This window comes from Ovis aries, chromosome 8 (assembly GCF_016772045.2).
Source record: "Ovis aries strain OAR_USU_Benz2616 breed Rambouillet chromosome 8, ARS-UI_Ramb_v3.0, whole genome shotgun sequence".
Taxonomy (NCBI): Eukaryota; Metazoa; Chordata; class Mammalia; order Artiodactyla; family Bovidae; genus Ovis; species Ovis aries.
In genome coordinates this window covers 20,640,632-20,661,655 of record NC_056061.1, presented here as the reverse complement: position 1 = coordinate 20,661,655, position 21,024 = coordinate 20,640,632, and the positions used below count along the sequence as shown (strand labels likewise).

Below are 21,024 nucleotides of genomic sequence, written 5' to 3'. Positions count from 1 at the left end.
TTTGTGTGATAGGCAAATATTTCACTTTCGTTCAAAGGAATTACATAGCACAATACCTTAGTGCTGGACCGGTTGTCCATTCTGAGGAGGAAGAGGGAGTCTCCCTGAGCACAGTACCCCACTGCATCATCAGCTGTGTAGCCCATGGCAGCGACATCACCTTCTGCCAAAAACGTCCACGCAACCTGATTTCGATCCATATCTAACAGAGTTATCTTGTTGTCAGCGAGAGTTATGAGGTATGGAAATGGGTTAATTTCTAAAAACAAAACCCATAGATAATATGTATGAGAAAAAGAACTTTAGCAAAACCCCTTGATTCAGTATCAGACCATTTTGAAACCCATGAGTCTCTGGGCTCATGGACTACACCTATACCTGTCTCAAAGGAGACTGCCCAGGCACTCTAAGCCTGGGTCTATATAACCAGGTTAGGTGGTGATAAAAATTGATTACTTTGTTTGACTTTAATTTCAGCTCAGAGATAGTACTTGGGTATCCCTGAGAATACTAAGGGTCAAAATGTTTTTAAATCATTAGAGAGAGAGTGAAGTGAAAGTCGCTCAGTCATGCCCAACTCTTTGAGACCCCATGGACTGTCCATGGAATTCTCCAGGCCAGAATACTGGAGTGGGTAGCCATTCCCTTCTCCACGGGATCTTCCCAACTCAGGAATCGAACCAGGGTCTCCTGCAATGCAGGCAGATTCTTTACCAACTGAGCTATCAAGGAAGTTCCTGATAATTAAATCACTAATTGTTATTCATATTTGATAATCAAATCAAATTTATATTATATAAACTTACTATAATATTAATATTTCTATAAAACTGAAATAATATTAATATTTTATAATTAAATCACTAACTAATTAACATTTATACAGGTTTCAGATCATAAATACCTGATGTTTTGGACTTTACTATGTCAGAAAATGGTCCAGGTCCTTTGGATGTGAAGACTCGAACCTAAAGAAAGAAAAGGATGTAAAGAAGTGCTTTCAGAAGTGTCCTGAGTGACAATAATTAAGTGCTGAGACTGATAAATTATTGAATGCTTCATTTCAGAGTTATGAGATACATTATGAATAGTTTCAGTTAGTCACATCTAAGTATACAGCAATAAATTATGGGGGAAAATATTGCCCTAAACTACTATTGCTAGGGCTTTTCTCATCCAGAAAAGTACAAAGTAATGGCACAAATCCCTATTGCAAAAGATCTAACGTTTTTAAAAAAAGGTCTTTAGCTATTTCCAAAATTAAGTTACATGGAATATTTAACAGAAACAAAACTATATCGATTATGGTAAACTTCCACTTATCATGAAATCCACATGAAGTTTCAAATAACTAAATTTACTGTACTTTTTAAAAAGGAGATTTATACAAAGAAAATAGTAAATAACCCTTATGTTTGAAAATGAATAGTGTGTTTCAAAACCACTTTTATGTAGATTATCTCCACAGCTACTGAGAGCAGAAACTGGACAAAGATCATCATTAGGGTGTCCAGCCAAAAGGATACATGTAGGGCCTGGCATGAGAACTAAGTCTTCTGAGGTCTGTATGCTTTTCTTCCCACTGTGCCATACTGCATTCCAATAGCAACATTTTTAAACAATTTTTATTCAATGTCTTTTATTATATAACAATTATTTCCACTTCCAAACCTTGCCTGTATACTATAGCCTACAAGAAAATTGCCGTCCATAATGATGACCTTGAAAAACAGATCCTCAAGTGTTCTCTCAATCAACAAAATATTGGTTCATTTTTATTATACTTCTCTTAAATCAATTCTACTGTATTCTATTTATTACCATCTGTCTCTGGTGTGTGTGTGTCTGTCTGTGTGTAACATGGTGCATACATACATACACATATATTTTACATATATCAAGCAGTCTCCACTTTTGCACTGGACTATTCAAGTAAAACTCATGCCTTTGCACGTGTGTCACTTTGCAAAGTTCTGTGCTGAGATTTGAACCACTATAACCATATAGGCTCAGCACTATAGAATCTGCCTGCCAGTGCAGGAGACATGGGAAGAGCCCCTGGAGGAGGAAATGGCAAGCCATTCCAATAATCTTGCCTGGGATATCCCATGGACAGAGAAGCCTGGTGAGATGCAGTTCACAGGGTCACAAGCAAGTCAGACACAACCGTGAGACTAAACAACATCAACAAACCATAGAGGCAAGCACACCTAACCAGTATATTTGTTTAACTGGCACACACATAATTCTTAACAAATAGGAATGTGTATTATCTTTCACTTTTATGTATAATTTTTATTAGTATATGTTAACCTAATATATTATAAAAATAATTGTTGAATTAAAATTGTACAAAAATAAAATAGATCTTCTGGAAACCACAAATCTTTAAAACTCTCCCCAAAACCATATGTTTCCCAAAAAGGATGGAAAATAACTCTAAATGTGCACAGCCTTGTCACTAGCCTGATAGATAATGAAGATGTAAAAATCATCAAGCCATCTACCATAAGGGGAAAGCTTTGTCATACTAAATTTAAAATGCCCAAACAAGTGGCAGTAGCTTTTTCCTTTTGACTTCTACTCTCTTTCACTTTCTTCTCTCTCAGCAGCCAGGTGAAAAATGTGAGATGTCAACTACTTAGACCCTCAGCTTTTATTTCCTTCGATAACCGGAAGTAAGGGCATCCCCACTTGTTGGATGCCTCCCAGCATTTGATGTGATGTGATGGAAAGGATTCTAGAAGCCAGACCAAACAGCACACTACTTCCCAACCACACAGCTTTGGTACCTCACCGACACACCCAGGGACATGCTTTTTCTTCACAATGTGAAGATCAAATGAGATAATCAACATAAAAGCGCCTACCGTGATACATGGCCTTTAGTGATGGGGCCAAAAATAATGATTTGTTCTGAATCTGGAAGCAAGAAAGTGTCAAGATGTCCTTTATCCTAGCTGTACCCTCTCCCTGCTGTATATTTGCTGCCCACTTGACCTCTGTGATTACAGCATACATCAGATTATTAACAGAGCAGACTTCTTAACCTGGTCCTTTAATCCACTGTCTACACCAAGACCCCCGTATCCCCATTTTCACTCTCGTACCTGGAAGGCAACACTGTAGCCGGGACTCACGCCCTCAAGTTGAAAAGACATCACTGAGGGAGTGACATTGACAGCAAGCCAGTCTTCAACTGTTCTGTTTGTGTCGTTTTGGTTGAATATTTGGTAGAAAATTTCAAATCTTGTTAACACACCATTTTCATGCTGAGGCTTATTCCACCTAAATTCCACCACAACTTCATTCTTGTTACAGTGTTTTTCACCTGGTAATATAAATATTCTTGGATTCTCTGGTGCTGACGAAACTGAAAAGCAGAGACACAGGGCAGAAAAGAATATAAGGTCGACTTCTATCACTCACGATGAGGGTGCAGAGCAATGTAGTAATAAATATTTCTCATTCCAGACAGTTAAGGTGTATCTATCTTGTCCTTAAAGATCCTCTGGAGAGAATATGCCATCGATTTCTTCAGGAACCTATCCTGATATTTCTGCTAGTTTTCCTTTTCTCCAACCCAAATCCTGCTTACTACTATTGAGGCTCATCTTTCTAGTCTGTGTTTGTATACATGGAAGCTGGCTAGTTCTCCTTAGAAAATACAGTATTTACTCTCATTCTGGAGGCGGAAATGGCAGTCACCACTGGAAGGAAGACACTATCTCTATCTAGATTTTAGCCAGTTCAGGGTATAAAATAAAGCATATCCAGGGTCCGGGTCATCTCATCTAGAACCCTCTCTGAGAGTATGGCTTGACTGTTGCCATCTATTCTAGAGCCAAACCAAGAAACTGAGCCTCTCACAGTCCTTTAATTAATTTCTCTCTGTGTGTGCACGTCAATCAAGAGAAGCTCTTCCGCCTGTTTTCCAAGTCGTGCCATCCAAGACGTCCCTCTTCTTTCTCAGGATTCCCCCACAAGGTCTTCTCCCAGTCTGTCACTCCAATCCCATCGCTCCTTAATGTTCAGCCCTCACATCATTATCCAATCCCCAGGCTGGATATCCAATCCCCAGGCCTTCTTACATTGTCCGTACATGGAATAAACCTCTTCTTGCTTCATCCTTTAGAGCCCAGCTTAAGTTTCCACTCCCCGAAGGAAGGCTTTCCCTGGTCGCACCAGTCCCCAAGCATGGCCCTCTCTTAAGAATGCTTCACCTGATAGAGGCGAAGTTTTCACGGCTTGTTCATTCACTCTCTGCTACTGCTAGTCAACTGTCATTGTCTCATTTCTATTATTATTAGCACTTTCTGTGTTTTTCTGTCTGCATTTTTTTAACTTTTCCCCCCAGCTTTATTAAGATATAATTGATACACGGGCTTCCCTGGTGGCTCAGACAGTAAAGAATCTCCTGCAATACAGGAGACCCAGATTCAATCCCTGAGTCAGGAAAATGCCCTGGAGAAGGGAATGGCACCCGCTGCAGTATTCTTGCCTGGAGAATTACATGGACAGAAGAGCCTGGCAGGATAGAATCCATGGGGTTGCAAAGAGTTGTATACTACTGAGTGACTAATACTTTCAATAGACATATAACGTTTAGGTTTGAGGTGTACAGTGTGATGGTGTGATACACACATATATATTGCAAAATGATTAAGGTCAATTAATACATCAACTTACATAATTATAATTGTTTGATGTGGTGATAATATTTACTATCTACTCTCTTAGCAACTTTCAGGTATATAATACAGTATTGTTGACTACAGTTACCATGATGTACATTGATCCTCAGAACTCATAACTGTTTTATGAGCTTCATCAGAGAAAGAGAGAAAGCACCTTTTCTTGATCCTTATTAAATCCCCCCGAATCTAGGAGAGGACTGGCACACAGTAAGTGCTTAATAAATATTTGTCAATTTGAATAATTTCCAACTATATTATAAATTTCCCCCGAGGCAAGTGCCAAATCGTATCATCCTTCCTTACTGCTGAGTACTGAAGATACCTTGCTCTCAGTACATCCCCTGATGGGTGCAGTCAAGTCCGTTTCCACAGAAGAATTCTACCAAAGCTAACATCCCAAGACAATCTCAAAGAGTGCACACCTGGATCCAAACGCTAACTGCTCCAGAACCTGCCCAGGTTCCACTATGTTCCTGTTATGAGACTCATGAATAAATACTGCTGATAAAATCTTAACAGTATAAAAAAAAATGCAATGGCAAATGGATTTCTATGTTTATTGAGCTCTTACTGCCTGCCAGGTCCCATGCTGGGAAGTTTATATAAATTAAATTAACATGATATGATCATTTGCCAATGTTTACAAAAATGACTGAGTGGAGATTTGAAGAAACTAGAGTGAAAAGTTCAGAGTAAGCCCCAGCCCCGCCACTTACTAACTGTCCTACATGGGGCAACTCCTAGGCTTAACATGACATAATAACCTGCTAAGAGATTGTTATCTCTTAGCATAACAGAGATAATAACACCTGTTCTACCTACAGCAGAGCTATGTAAGGATCAAATAAATGATACAATGATGTTTCTGACACATGATAGGGATGTAATAAATGTTTAATAAAGAAATGATACATATAAACGTACTTTGTACATTTTAAGTGATATACACATGTAAAGGTGTGGCTAATTTTCTTTTTAAAAATATATTCCAAAGAAAAACATTTTTTTTTAAAGTTTAGACATCCGTTGTTCACCTACAGAAGATTCTGAGTTACCATCTGTAAGAACACTTCCTGGTAAACCTGCCTTCCAGGAAATTTTTACGTTCTTAAATCCCCTTTGTCCTTATGAAGCATTTCACAAATAACCTGAAACATATTTCTGCATTATATACATACATCATCACAGTCAAATGAAACAGTCTTTAAGGAATCTGAAATACTGTTTCGAAATGAATTATGCAGATTTAATTGTGCTATTCTATTCCCCAAAAAGTCACTGAAAGAGTATTGAATCTAAATACATCTACACAAAACTAAATATTATTGTTAAAAATGATTAATTATCCATTCTAGATCATGGAAAGCGAGATTTTGCCTTTTTTAAAAAGAGATTTTAGCCCCTGTACCTGTTTCGGGTGTTCGGAGTGATAGAGATGTTTTGGGACCCTTTCCCCAGTAGGTATAAGGAATGACAGAAAGATTAAATAAGGCATAGGGCTCCAGGCCTTCCACAGTAAATACAGGTTTAGACTGTTGGTCACTAGCCAGGAACTAAAATATAAGCACAAAATATTATTTTCTTAGGAAGAGAATCATAACATTTTTTTCCAAATTACAATCTTAAAACTTTGGTCCACATGAAAGTTAACCTTGCAATTTTGGAAATGCTAATGTTGGTAAGTTTCATGTTGTTCCACAACACTAGTGTATGTAACACACGAATGGTTAACACTAACCATAAAGCAATCAGAGACTAGCTGTAAAACAGAATTCTCAGGAATAATCTTTATAACCAAATGCTACAGGAACAGTGAGGGAGATGGATTCAGCTAAGTAAAGAAAGCACAAATCAGTATAGGCAGGCCTGATGAAGATGGTACAATCTGTTTGAAAACCAGAAGTTACTAGAACCAATGCCATACCTTAGAATGAGCACTAAATTCCACACTGTAGAAAATTATGCCCCAATCCACTGCTGCGGGAGCATTCCAGAGGATGTGAAATCTCGAAGCATTTCCTTCAATCATAAATGAAGACTCTGGAATGGCATCAGGGATAACCTTAGGGGTAAAGGAAAAGTTCCCTAAGGGATGAAAGAAAGAATAGAGAGAGAAAAAATGGGGATTATCAATTATCGTGGACACATGGAATATTAATAGAAATTGCTGATAATTAGAACCAAAATGAAAATTTTCTTTCCTTTAATATATTCTGAAAATCATCTTTTTCTGACTGTTTCAGGCTGAAAATTTGGGTTAAGAGTTAAAAGGATTGCAAGCAAATCAACAGAAACTACTAAAGCCATTTTTCCCTCTTAAAACATAATTTTATAGGAAAAAAAAAATACCCCAACCTTAAAATTTATTTAACAGAAAGTGTGGAGAAGAGAGGGTAAGCAGGAATAAAATATCGTACCTGGCAGAGGCTTGAGGGATGTCTGAACAATTGTGAACTGATTAAATTTGGCTGGTTCCAAAACAGAGACGCTGGTCCTCTGACCGATTTCCTGAGCTGTGATAATCCGAAACCCATTGATCCAGAAGAGCCGACCACTGTAGTACATCAGTGCATTCTGGGAAATGTCGGAGGTACTCCAGGCTGCGAATTCTGTGATGGTGGTATCCCCAGCGCTGCTGAAACAGGACGCCAGTTAGCGTGTGTGTCTGGAGAGGGGTAAGGGTTGGTACATTCAAGCAGCGAATTCAAGGGGAGAGAATGTGTGTTTGTTTAGTGTGTGTGTTTGAGAACAAACTTGGCGACAATAATTCTCATTATTCTTAACTCTATGTAAAGTTGACTTTTTGCATTTCTTTCAGGAAGTATTCCTAAAGTAGATTTTCCAGGGCTTCTCTTACGAATGTGATATGGCAATAGCAAGTGTTACACAGATCTTAATAAATCCTCGTGATTTTTCGTAACAACCCCACATCGAAGGCACAACCCACTGATTGGTTTCTCCTCACTGCCTTCCTCTTGTTCTTGGTTAGTCATACTGTTTACTCACCAATCTTTATTCTAAGCTGTTTGATCCTTCACTTTATGCTATTCACAACTGTCGGTTGCTTCATTGATACTTACCAATTTCCACAGTTTAGTCCAAATGCTCTGTTTCAGACCAGGGAATTCAAGTAAACAGAATGTCATTCAAAATTGCTTTTAAAGTTTTTTCTCAATGATGAGGAATTTTATAATGATTTTTACTTTAAAAATCTGCTTGGTTTACTCCAGTTTTCTAGTACTAATTACTCCGGTTTTCTAGTACTAATTACTCTGGTTTTCTAGTACTCAATAATAACTATCTCAGTGATTCTCAGCCTTTTGGAGTAGTCATTTCATTTTAAAAAAGTGATTTCTCTAAATCTTTTAAAGTGTTGACATTCCCCTTTATAGAAAAATATGGCACTTAAAATAAATAAAAGTTTTGTTTTGAGAGTTTCATAATACCTCCCTGAGAAAATCAAAATTACCTCAGAGGATCTGGAAGTTGTGAGCCTTATAAAGAAAAACGACATTCACACGTACTATTCCCATAGTCCTTTTCCTTGTAAAAGATTCTTTATTCATACCTATTCAGATGTGAAGACAGCACCTGGCTTGCCTTTTGGACTTTCACCTTTTCTAATTTTACACTTTCTTGTTTCCACTTCTCATGAGACCTTTCCAGTATATCTCTTGGTGAGATATATAAAACCAAATTCCATATGGAAGGAAGCTCACCAAGCAGGATGCACTTGACCTGAGAAGGCTGGCACTTCTGGACCATGCACAGGGCTGCTGCAGCCTAGATCTTACAGATAGGTTCCTGTTAGCCTTGTTCACAAGTGGTTTATTCAGCATTCCCCAAACAGTCTCTAAGACAGAGACCTCCCTGCAGGTTGAGACTGGAAATCCCTTAATTGTCATTGGCTGGGATTGCCCTTCATGCCCAGCTGAAGACTATTACTCTGTGAATATCTTCTGGGCCGATCCAAAAATTCTTGACATCTGGTATTCATCACAAATTCAGCACAACCTCCTCACTTGCAGGAAGTCAGCACCTCAAACGCTTCAGTCCACAGCAACAGGTAAGTTCAGTTCAGTTCAGTCACTCAGTCGTGTCCGACTCTTTGCAACCCCATGAATCACAGCAGACCAGGCCTCCCTGTCCATCACCAACTCCCGGAGTTCACTCAGACTCACGTTCATCGAGTCAGTGATGCCATCCAGCCATCTCATCCTCAGTCGTCCCCTTCTTCTCCTGCCCCCAGTCCCTCCCAGCATCAAAGTCTTCTCCAATGAGTCAACTCATGCATGAGGTGGCCAAAGTACTGGAGTTTCAACTTTAGCATCACTCCTTCCAAAGAAATCCCAGGGTTGATCTTCAGAATGGACTGGTTGGATCTCCTTGCAGTCCAAGGGACTCTCAAGAGTCTTCTCCAACACCACAGTTCAAAAGCATCAATTCTTCAGTGCTCAGCCTTCTTCACAGTCCAACTCTCACATCCATACACGACCACTGGAAAAACCATAGCCTTGACTAGACGGACCTTAGTCGACAAGTAATGTCTCTGCTTTTGAATATGCTATCCAGGTTGGTCATAACTTTTCTTCCAAGGAGTAAGCATCTTTTAATTTCATGGCTGCAATCACCATCTGCAGTGATTTTGGAGCCCAAAAAATAAAGTCTGACACTGTTTCCACGGTTTCACCATCTATTTCCCATGGAGTGATGGGACCAGATGCCATGATCTTTGTTTTCTGAATGTTGAGCTTTAAGCCAACTTTTTCGCTCTCCTCTTTTACTTTCATCAAGAGGCTTTTAGCTCCTCTTCACTTTCTGCCATAAGGGTGGTGTCATCTGCATATCTGAGGTTATTGATATTTCTCTGGGCAATCTTGATTCCAGCTTGTGCTTCTTCCAGTCCAGTGTTTCTCATGATGATGTACTCTGCATAGAAGTTAAATAAGCAGGGTGACAATATATAGCCTTGACGTACTCCTTTTCCTATTTGGAACCAGTCTGTTGTTCCATGTCCAGTTCTAACTGTTGCTTCCTGGCCTGCATACAGATTTCTCAAGAGGCAGGTCAGGTGGTCTGTATTCCCATCTTTTTCAGAATTTTCCCCAGTTTATTGTGATCCACACAGTCAAAGGCTTTGGCATAGTCAATAAAGCAGAAATAGATGTTTTTCTGGAACTCTCTTGCTTTTTCAATGATCCAGTAGACGTTGGCAATTTGATCTCTGGTTCCTCTGCCTTTTCGAAAACCAGCTTGAACACCTGGAAGTTCATGGTTCACGTATTGCTGAAGCCTGGCTTGGAGAATTTTGAGCATTACTTTACTAGCATGTGAGATGAGTGCAATTGTGCGGTAGTCTGAGCATTCTTTGGCATTGCCTTTCTTTGGGATTGGAATGAAAACTGACCTTTTCCAGTCCTGTGGCCACTGCTGAGTTTTCCACATTTGCCGGCATATTGAGTGCAGCACTTTCACAGCATCATCTTTCAGGATTTGAAATAGCTCAACTGGAATTCCATCACCTCCACTAGCTTTGTTCGTAGTGATGGTTTCTAAGGCCCACTTGACTTCACATTCCAAGATGTCTGGCTTTAGATGAGTGATCACACCATCGTGATTATCCGGGTCTTGAAGATCCTTTTTGTACAGTTCTGTGTATTCTTGCCACCTCTTCTTAATATCTTCTGCTTCTGTTAGGTCCAGACCATTTCTGTCCTTTATCGTGCCAAAGCTGGATTTAAATAGAAACTCAACCATAAATGCACTAAAAGGTAACTCCTTCCATGAAGCATGAGATAGGTATAGAGGTCAGCTGAGGTTACTCTACTGGAGGCTTACTCATTTATTCAGCAAATGTTGGGTGCCTAGTTCTCTGGTGGCCACTAGGAATACAGTGGTAAATAAGACAAATGAAGTTCCTGCCCTCCTAGAATATACAGCCTAGTAGAATAGGCAGGTAAGAAGCAAATAACTACATCATTGAATGACACTTTAAATGGAAAGGTAGAATGGGCTGGGCTGGTCAGAGAAAGCCTCTCTTAGAGAAAACCATGTTTAAGCTGAGCCACTCAGTCTGAACACAAAGTAACCAAGAGAAGCAGGTTTGGGGACCAGTTTATTCAGAGAGAACAGCAGGGTGTAGGCACCTTTAGAGCAATATACTCAGTTCTGTCATGACTAAATATGCCTGAACTTTTACGGCAGATGCAACCTGTTTTAACCTCCAAGACAGATGTGGTGTTATACTGATAATAGATTCATTATTTAATAAACCAAAGGGAACGGTTGTACATAGCAGAGGGAACAGTTTGAAAAGCCACTTACAGTTGTCATCAAGTTCCAGGTATGCTGAAAGACAGTAAACAGCTAATCTCATCTCTATTGTTGTTTAGTCACTAAGTCACATCCAACTCTTTGTGACTTCATGGATTGCAGCCTATCAGGCTTCTCTGTCCATGGGATTTCTCCAGGCAAGAATATTGGAGTGGGTTGCCATTTCCTTCTCCAGGGAATCTTTCTGACCCAGAGATCGAACTTGCGTCTCCTGAATTGGCAGGTGGATTCTTTACCACTGAGCCACCAGGGGAGCCCAATCTCATCTCTACTGTATCCTAGAATTACACTGTCCAATAAGGTAGGCTACAGGTGACTACTGAGCCCTTAGCTACCAAAATTAAGGAACTGAATTTTTATGTTATTTAATCTTAGTTAACTTAGGTTAGAATTTTAAGCTAATATTTTATTTATATGTTATAAATCATATATATGATTTACTAGAAAACTTTTCAAGTATTTCAGAAAAACTTGGGCACATAAATCAACTTTTTCAACTGTAAATTTTATAAAATCTAACTACAGATCAAATATTTCCTATAAAAACTTAGTGTGCAAATTGAGATGTGCTATGTATGTAAAATACACCCAGGCTATTAATTAGAATTAATATGAAAATGCAAATATCTCATTAATAATTTAACTAGGAAGTTTACAATTATGTACATAGCTCACATTATTTGTATTGGGCAGTGATGGTCTAGACTAGAGCTAAGGAACTTGAAATGCTGAAGAAGGAATTTGGGTTTTAAATTAGGGAAAATTTTCTGCTTGTAAGATGGTTCTGGAATTCCTATCTTTATCTACCACTGTTTTTTTCTGGTGTGATGAAAAGGTAAGACTTACTTGGAGGGCAAAATGCCTGTCATTTGTATAACCTTGTCTGGATCTGTTGCACTCCATTGGGCATACATACAAGGAAAATTAACCTTGAGATAAAGAAATGCATTTTTAGAGGAGAAACTTCCTTCTGTTATCTGCTGAATCCAATAGTATTGATTTTCTGGACACTTGAGAGCAGGACTCTCAAACAACGCCAGTTAGACTGTCCTCTGAGGTGTGCAGATGCATACAAAGAATCATGATGCTTCAGGACACTGTCACTGTGAGCACTGTCTATATCACACAGACAGATTCTTTTGACAATCAGACTGCCAGTACTTCACATTTCTAGGAAAAGGAACAGCCAGTTTTCTATGGTTCACAACTGGGAAACTAGCTAGAGCTTTATGTTACAGCTGCTATAAAATAAATGATTAATCAGATTGCTGTGTATATGCTTGTATGCATTTTATATATCTGGGTTCAATTCCTGGGTTGGGAATATCCCCTGGAGAAGGGAATGGCTACCCACTCCAATATTCTTGCCTAGAGAATTCCAGGACAGAGAAGCCTGGCAGGCTATAGTCCATGGGGTCACAAAGAGTTGACCCCATGAGTGACTGAGGATGCCTGCACATACACCTTTACATATATATACACATATTCACTCCATTATATGTTTATATATGTATGCTGCTACTGCTGCTAAGTCTCTTCAGTATTGTCTGACTCTGTGCGACCCCATAGACAGCAGCCCACCAGGCTCCCCTATCCCTGGGATTCTCCAGGCAAGAACACTGGAGTGGGTTGCCATTTCCTTCTCCAATGCATGAAAGTGAAAAGTGAAAGTGAAGTTGCTCAGTTGTGTCCGACTCTTTGCGATCCCATGGACTACAGCCCACCAGGCACCTCCATCCATGGGATTTTCCAGGCAAGAGTACTGGAGTGGGGTGCCATTGCCTTCTCCATTATATATGTATACATATTCCTTTTTCATATTCTCTATGATTAAGAATTTTTCCATAAACCAAACAAAAGTATTTTTTAATCGAAATGTAATCTTGAAATTGTATTCATAGAACAGGAACTTTTGGCCTTTATAAGATTAGACTCTTTTGAAAATTTGATGAAATGATGGATGCTCAGCTTCCAAGCACTCACACACATCCTAAAGCCAGCCATGAACTCCCTAGGGGGTCCAAGAACCCAGCATTAGAAATCTCTGCCCTTGAGCAGGACCTTTTGCTTTACTTTAACCTTTTCCTGACTATCTCCCCAATTTACTGTGTAACAGTCAGCAAATTTATACACATGTCTGCTTCAATATCCTCTTCTATGAAATAACATGACCTCTAAATTATCCCTCTGACTGCTGTTCTCTAATGACTTTTCGTCCTTATTTTAATTTGAGATTTTGGGGGCAGGAGGAAAAGGGGACGACAGAGGATGAGATGGCTGGATGGCATCACCAACTCGATGGACGTGAGTTTGAGTGAACTCTGGGAGTTGGTGATGGACAAGGAGGCCTGGCGTGCTGCAATTCATGAGGTCGCAAAGAGTCGGACATGACTGAGCGACTGAACTGAACTGAACTGTTTCCTTGAAGTTAAAAACTATTGGCTGTTTAAACTAAAAATAGTAATAAACATGGATTTTATGGTATAGGTAAAAGTGAAATATATGACAATAAGAACACAAAGAGTGCTGAGGCTAAGTCGCTGCAGTCGTGTCTGACTCTGTGCGACCCCATAGACGGCAGCCCACCAGGCTCCCCCATCCCTGGGATTCTCCAGGCAAGAACACTGGAGTGGGTTGCCACTGCAATAATTGGAAACATATCATTATAAAATTTTAAAGTCATTTATGAAATAAGAACACTTTGAATATGACAATGGTAAGTTGAAGATGTTTACTGTTAAAAGCGCTTATTTTACTCTCTAAAGCAATCTAAAGAAAATTATAAATACACATAATTTAAATGTCATAAGAGGAGATAAAATGGAATACTGAAATAGTATTTTATTCACTGTCAAAAATGCGTAAAGTAGAATAGAGGAATAAAGGGTTGATGAGACTAATGGAAGTCAAACACCAAGATGGTAGACTTAAATCCAAACATATCAATAAATAATTATACTAGATGTAAATGAACCAAACACCCCAATTAAAAGGCAGAAACTGTCAGACTGCATAAAAAAGCAAAAACTTATATGCTGCTTACAAGGAACACACTTCAAGGGTAAAGACAAATTGAAAGTAAAGAGATAAAGAGCTGTGCCCTGCAAACTAAGCATAAGAATGCTGCTATGACGTTCTTAATATCCTAATATCACAAATATTAACTTCCAAGGTAAGGAGCAGCAGCTGTGCTTTCCTGGAGCAGCTGTGAAGAGATACCCCATGACCAAGGGAAGAGAAACCCAAGTAATACGATAGGCACTGAGAGCGGGCATCAGAGGGCAACAGATAGAAACCACAATCACAGACAGCTAGCCAATCTGATCACACGGACCACAACCTTGTCTAACTCAGTGAAACTAAGCCATGCCGTGTGGGGCCACCCACGGCAGAAAAGGTCATGGTGGAGAGGTCTGACAGAATGTGGTCCACTGGAGAAGGGAATGGCAAACCACTTCAGGATTCTTGCCTTGAGAAGCCCATGAACAGTATGAAAAGGCAAAAGATAGGACACTGAAAGATGGACCCCCTGGGTCGGTAGGTGCCCAATATGCTACTGGAGATCAGTCCAGAAATATCTCCAGAAAGAATGAAGGGATGGGGCCAAAACAAAAACAACACCCAGTTGTGGATGGGACTGGCAATAGAAGCAAGGTTCAATGCTATAAAGAGCAATATTGCATGGGAACCTGGAATGTCAGGTCCATGAATCAAGGCAAATTGGAAGTGGTCAAACAGGAGATGGCAAGAGTGAACATCGACATTCTAGGAAGCAGCGAACTAAGATGGACTGGAATGGGTGAATTTAACTCAGATGACCATTATATCTACTACTGTGGACAGGAATCCCTCAGAAGAAATGGAGTAGCCACCATGGTCAACAAAAGAGTCCAAAATGCAGTACTCAAATGCATCTTTTGGATGCAATCTCAAAAACTACAGAATGATCTCTGTGTTTCCAAGGCAAACCATTCAGTATTACAGTTATCCAAGTCTATGCCCCAACCAGTAATGCTGAAGAAGCTGAAGTTGAACAGTTAAGACCTACAAAACCTTCTAGAACTAATACCCAAAAAAGATGTCCTTTTCATTATAGGGGACTGGAATGCAAAAGTAGGAAGTCAAGAAACACTGGAGTAACAGGCAAATTTGGCCTTGGAGTACAGAATGAAGCAGGGCAAAGGCTAATAGAGTTTTGCCAAGAGAACGCACTGGTCATAGCAAACACCCTCTTCCAACAACACAAGAGAAGACTCTACACATGGACATCACCAGATGGTCAACACTGAAATCAGAATGATTATATTCTTTGCAGCCAAAGATGGAGAAGCTCTATACAGTCAGCAAAAACAAGACTGGGAGCTGACTGTGGCTCAGATCATGAACTCCTTACTGCCAAATTTAGACTGAAATTGAAGAAAGTGGAGAAAACCACTAGACCATTCAGGTATGACCTAAATCAAATCCCTTATGACTATACAGTGGAAGTGAGAAATAGATTTAAGGGACTAGATCTGATAGACAGAGTGTCTGATGAACTATGGACGGAGGTTCATGACATTGTACAGGAGACAGGAATCAAGACCATCCTGAAGAAAAAGAAATGCAAAAAAGCAAAATGGCTGTCTAAGGAGGCCTTGCAAATAGCTGTGAAATGAAAGGAAGTGAAAAGCAAAAGGGAAAAGGAAAGATATACCCATTTGAATGCAGAGTTCCAAAGAATAACAAGGAGAGATAAGAAAGCCTTCCTCAGAGATCAATGCAAAGAAATAGAGGAAAACAACAGAATGGGAAAGACCAGAGATCTCTTTAAGAAAATTAGAGATACCAAGGGAACATTTTGTGCAAAGATGGGCTCAATAAAGGACAGAAATGGTAGGGACCTAACAGAAGCAGAAGATATTAAGAAGAGGTGGCAAGAATACACAGAACTGTACAAAAAGGATCTTCAAGACCCGGATAATCACGATGGTGTGATCACTCACCTAGAGCCAGACATCCTGGAATGTGAAGTCAAGTGGGCCTTGGAAAGCATCACTATGAACAAAGCTAGTGGAGGTGATGGAATTCTGGTAGAACTATTTCAAATCCTGAAAGATGATGCTGTGAAAGTGCTGCACTCAATATGCCAGCAAGTTTGGAAAACTCAGCAGTGGCCACAGGACTAGAAAAGGTCAGTTTTCATTCCAATCCCAGAGAAAGTGATGTCAAAGAATGCTCAAACTACCACACAATTGCACTCATCTCACACACTAGTATAGTAATGCTCAAAATTCTCCAAGCCAGGCTTCAGCAATACGTGAACTGTAAACTTCCAGATGTTCAAGCTGGTTTTAGAAAAGGCAGAGGAACCAGAGATCAAATTGCCAACATCTGCTAGATCATGGTAAAAGCAAGAAAAACATCTATTTCTGCTTTATTGACTATGCCAAAGTCTTTGTGTGGATCACAATAAACTGTGGAAAATTCTGAAAGGGATGGGAATATCAGAACACCTGACCTGCCTCCTGAGAAACCTGTATGCAGGTCAGGAAGCAACAGTTAGAACTGGACATGGAACAACAGACTGGTTCCAAATAGGAAAAGGAGTACGTCAAGTCTGTATATTGTCACCCTACTTATTTAACTTATATGCAGAGTGCATCACGAGAAATGCTGGGCTAGAGGAAGCACAAGCTGGAATCAAGATTGTTGGGAGAAATATCAATAACCTCAGATATGCAGATGGCAGGTGTCATATGCAGATGACACCCTTATGGCAGAAAGTGAAGAGGAACTAAAGAGCCTCTTGATGAAAGTGAGAGAGGAGAGTGAAAAAGTTGGCTTAAAGCTCAACATTCAGAAAACTAAAGTCATGGCATCCGGTCCCATCACTTCATGGGAAATAGATGGGGAAACAGTGAAAACAGTGGCTGACTTTATTTTTTGGGGCTCCAAAATCACTGCAGATGGTGATTGCAGCCATGAAATTAAAAGACACTTGCTCCTTGGAAGGAAAGTTATGACCAACCTGGATAGCATATTAAAAAGCAGAGACATTACTTTGCCAGCAAAGGTCCATCTAGTCAAAGCTATGGTTTTTCCTGTGGTCACGTATGGATGTGAGAGTTGGACTATAAACAGGGCTGAGCAGAGAAAAATTGATGCTTTTCAACTGTAGTGTTGGAGAAGACTGTTGAGAGACCCTTGGACTGCAAGGAGATCCAACCTAAAGGAGATCAGTCCTGGGTGTTCATTGGAAGGACTGATGTTGTAGCTAAAACTCCTATACTTTGGCCACATCGTGCGAAGAGCTGACTCAATGCAAAAGACCATGATCCTGGGAAAGATTGAGGGCAGGAGGAGAAGGGGACGACAGAGGATGAAATGGTTGCATGGCATCACCAACTCGATGGATGTGGGTTTGGGTGGACTCCGGAAGCTGGCGATGGACAGGGACACCTGGCGTGCTGCAGTTCATGGAGTCGCAAAGAGTCGGACATGAATGAGTGACTGAACTGAACTGAACTGAATGTCAAAATAGTCTTTAAGATTAAGAGTATTACCATAGATGAATGAGAATATTTTATAGTGACAAAAGAAAATATAATCAAGTATGTATATAAGAATACTAAACACAAAGCATTCAGATAGATCAACTAAAGAGGTCTACCGGCCTGTCTATAATCATAGTTAGAGACTGTGTTAGAAGCATAGAAACCTATCCACTCATTTCCTAGGCTCTTGAGGGGCATTCTTCTCAGTGCCTCTGCTGGACTCTCTTTATACCTCATTGCCATATTCACCATGGTGGCGGTTTATTCAGCTAAGTCATGTCTGACTTTTGCAATCTCATGGACTGTAGCCCGCCAGGTTCCTCTGTCCATAGGATTCTCCAGGCAAGAATACTGGAGTAGGGTGCCATTTCCTTCTCCAAGAGATCTTCCCAACCCAGGAACTGAACCCAAGTCTTTGTCATTGCAGGTAGATTCTTTACCAACTGAGCTAAGAGGAAAGCCATAGAATATTCACCATGTTCTACACTAATTAGTTGTTTATAAACTCATCTTTCCTTGCACGCACAATGTCTGCAAACACAGTGGATAATTAGTAAATGTTTATTGAAAGAATAAATGAATTCTTAAGCACTATCATTTATAACTAAGGGGCAAGTTACTTCCTTTTTTTCAACCAATTGCCTTCAGTATTACTCACCTTTGACCCCGAAGAACAGCTGTATACAGGTGAATACACTGACTATCTTGAACCAACCAATATAGGAACCCATCACTAAGGTCTAAAGTTAAAGCAATTACCTAAATAGAAAATAAGGAAAGAAAACAAATCAAATACATATTTAATCTTTGTGATTACATCATGCTTAAGCTACAGATTTCTCTTTAGCATCCTCTTTGGAATAATAAACTTGGTGATTTCTACCTTTTACTGAATATAAATATCATGTAAATATGCTTATTACTATGTAGTTTGGATATAAGCACTAGTTTCCTAAAAATCCTCAAATGGCAGGAACTATCTATTATTCACTTCTATATACTTGTCTCTAGTGGTTCTCAAAGTTTGACTTTTGGACTACCAGGATCAGCATCACCCGGGAACTTGTTACAAACACAAATTTTCAACCACACTCCAGGTCCTACTGAATGAGGAACTTTGAACCACTGTGCCAAGCCTTGTCTAAAGCTAGCACAACTTTGGACTCTTCAGCCACATAAGTCAATGAATCTGATCGTTGTTTAAATCAGTTGTTCTCAAACATTGCTGCAGATTAGAATTACCTGTGATTCTTTAAATATATCAATTTCCAGTCTGGCATCCTGTTAAATTTTAATCTCTGGAGATGGTACCCAGTCTCCAGTATGTCTTCAAATTCCCCAGATAATTCCAATGCGTCACCAAGTTTGAGAACCAACCATTCAAGCCATTTTAAATTATATTAACATCTGTTAATTACAACTGAAAACATGCTGATAGTTTTCTAAAATACAATATAGACATGGTTTTCATGTGATACAATTGGATAGAGTTGTGTACATATGGAACTTTAGTCCCATTTCCAGCTGACATCTTACAACCACTTTTTATTACTCTTTGTCTTCTTGTTACAATTTGTGTCTTAATTTTAAGTCCAGTTGATTAGGTGAGACCTGTGGAAAGACTGAGTCTCCTATGAAATAGAGTGTAAGAGATAGAATTTACAATCCAAGGGATCTTTTTTGCTTTCTTTGGCTTTATAGGTATTGAGATTACAAGGAGTCTGACCTCAGAGTAGTGGAGTCTTTCCAGAGCAGACCTGGAGGCTAAGAGGTATCGGATAAAATAAAGTTGATGACAATATCTTTAGCAAGATATAACAGCATATAAACAAAAGCATCAACCAGTGAAAAATATAAAAAGAATACAATGAAGTATCCAAGAACTAAAAGTACTTGGTTACCCAAGACGTGCTATAAAGAAGGGAGAGGGTAGGATGATTTGGAAGAATGGCATTGAAACATGTATAATATCATATAAGAAATGAATTGCCAGTCCATGTTCGATGCAGGATACAGGATGCTTGGGGCTAGTGCACTGGGATGACCCAGAGGGATGGTATGGGGAGGGAGGTGGGAGGGAGGTTCAGAATGGGGAACACGTGTACACCCGTGTTGGATTCATGTTGATGTATGGCAAAACCAACACGATATTGTAAAGTAATTAACCTCCAATTAAAATAAATAAATTTAAATTAAAAAAATAAAATGTGAGATTATACATTAAAAAAAAAAAAGAATCTCATGTTATGGCTGCCAGAACCTTCAGTCATCATATGAATCACAACCTTCTATCTTTAAGAAAACTCAACCTACTCTTTTTCCAAAAGGTAGAAAACTATTCTAGCAATTCCGAGCCTTTGGGGGATTGAATTATGTCCTTGCTTCAGGCTAAAAGAGATTTATTGATAATTTTTCCAGTTAAAGTGAAACCAAGTTAATATTGCTTTTTATCTATAATGAGATGCCCTAGAGTTTTATAAATTACAGATTAACTCTATTTTATCTCTTAAAAAAGAAGATTCTACAACTCCCTTTGCTGAAACAGGACAAACTATGCCAGCCATAAGTCAAATTCAGGGGATGGGTCATTACCCCATTCCTTTACACCACCATTGGAGCCCATGGTTAAACAGTGTCAGAGGGTGTTCCATAAACCTTTGGTAACCATCATTATGTCTAATAAAGCCCATCCCTTGGAAGTAATCCCTTTGATCTAAATTAAAACCTTGAAGTTTAATCCTGTGGTAAAATGTACTATATACTATGAGTCCTAGACCTTTTCACTTTAAAGGAATATCTCATTTCATTTTCCCTTTTCATCATACAAATAAGTCTTTCTATAAATGACTATTTTGTTATACCTGTTGATTTCAAAGTATCTTATGACTCCATGACAAATTTGCGAGTAACATGTAAAGGAATGACAGTGAGAGGGAAAGCTTCACTCAGTGCAAAACATATTACCTTCAACACACTCCCTAGCATTAACAGAGATAGCTGAATAAAACGCCAAGCAGCGGAGCCAGAACACGTATCGGCACAAGCAGCAGCACCATTAGCCAGCCTGTGAGAGAGTTTGGAGTGGATTTTAAATAAAAATGTATTTCCTCAAACATGCTGAGAACTCTAAAAATTCACTCATTTATAGAAAAGTCCCCAAGGCCACTCCAGGGCTATCCTGAGACGATGTATCCCAAAGGACGAGATCAGGACAGCAGGGTGATTACAGACGAAGTCAAGGGGATGAATAGGAAGTTACTCTTGAGATACTATTATCTTTAATATGCTTTTTTAAAAAGAGTTTTTCCTCTAACATTTTTTTATTAAAACATAAAAAATATACTTTGTATTCAGACTCAAGCGGCCCCAAAATACAATTAAGGGATCTTTTCATTGTTTAACAGAAATGAATAATCTCTGGATATGGTGTGTAAATGTCTATTTCTTTTAAATACCTG

General features: G+C 39.2%; 1 protein-coding gene across 3 annotated transcripts in view; it reads right to left on the bottom strand.

The window, feature by feature from the left end:
- ROS1 (ROS proto-oncogene 1, receptor tyrosine kinase) overlaps positions 1-21,024 on the bottom strand; it is a 126,902-nt gene that overhangs the window by 59,079 nt on the left and 46,799 nt on the right. For 2 of the 3 annotated variants that reach the window (XM_042253283.2, XM_042253284.2), the window contains exons 18-24: positions 18,225-18,325; positions 7,115-7,329; positions 6,622-6,782; positions 6,106-6,250; positions 3,111-3,373; positions 905-968; positions 57-259 (exon numbers count right to left, since the gene is read on the bottom strand). In XM_042253283.2, coding sequence (XP_042109217.1) covers positions 57-259; positions 905-968; positions 3,111-3,373; positions 6,106-6,250; positions 6,622-6,782; positions 7,115-7,329; positions 18,225-18,325 — 1,152 coding nt within the window. Of the gene's footprint in view, positions 1-56; positions 260-904; positions 969-3,110; positions 3,374-6,105; positions 6,251-6,621; positions 6,783-7,114; positions 7,333-18,224; positions 18,326-21,024 lie in introns of all 3 variants that reach the window. The other variant, XM_060419469.1, reaches the window with a different exon arrangement.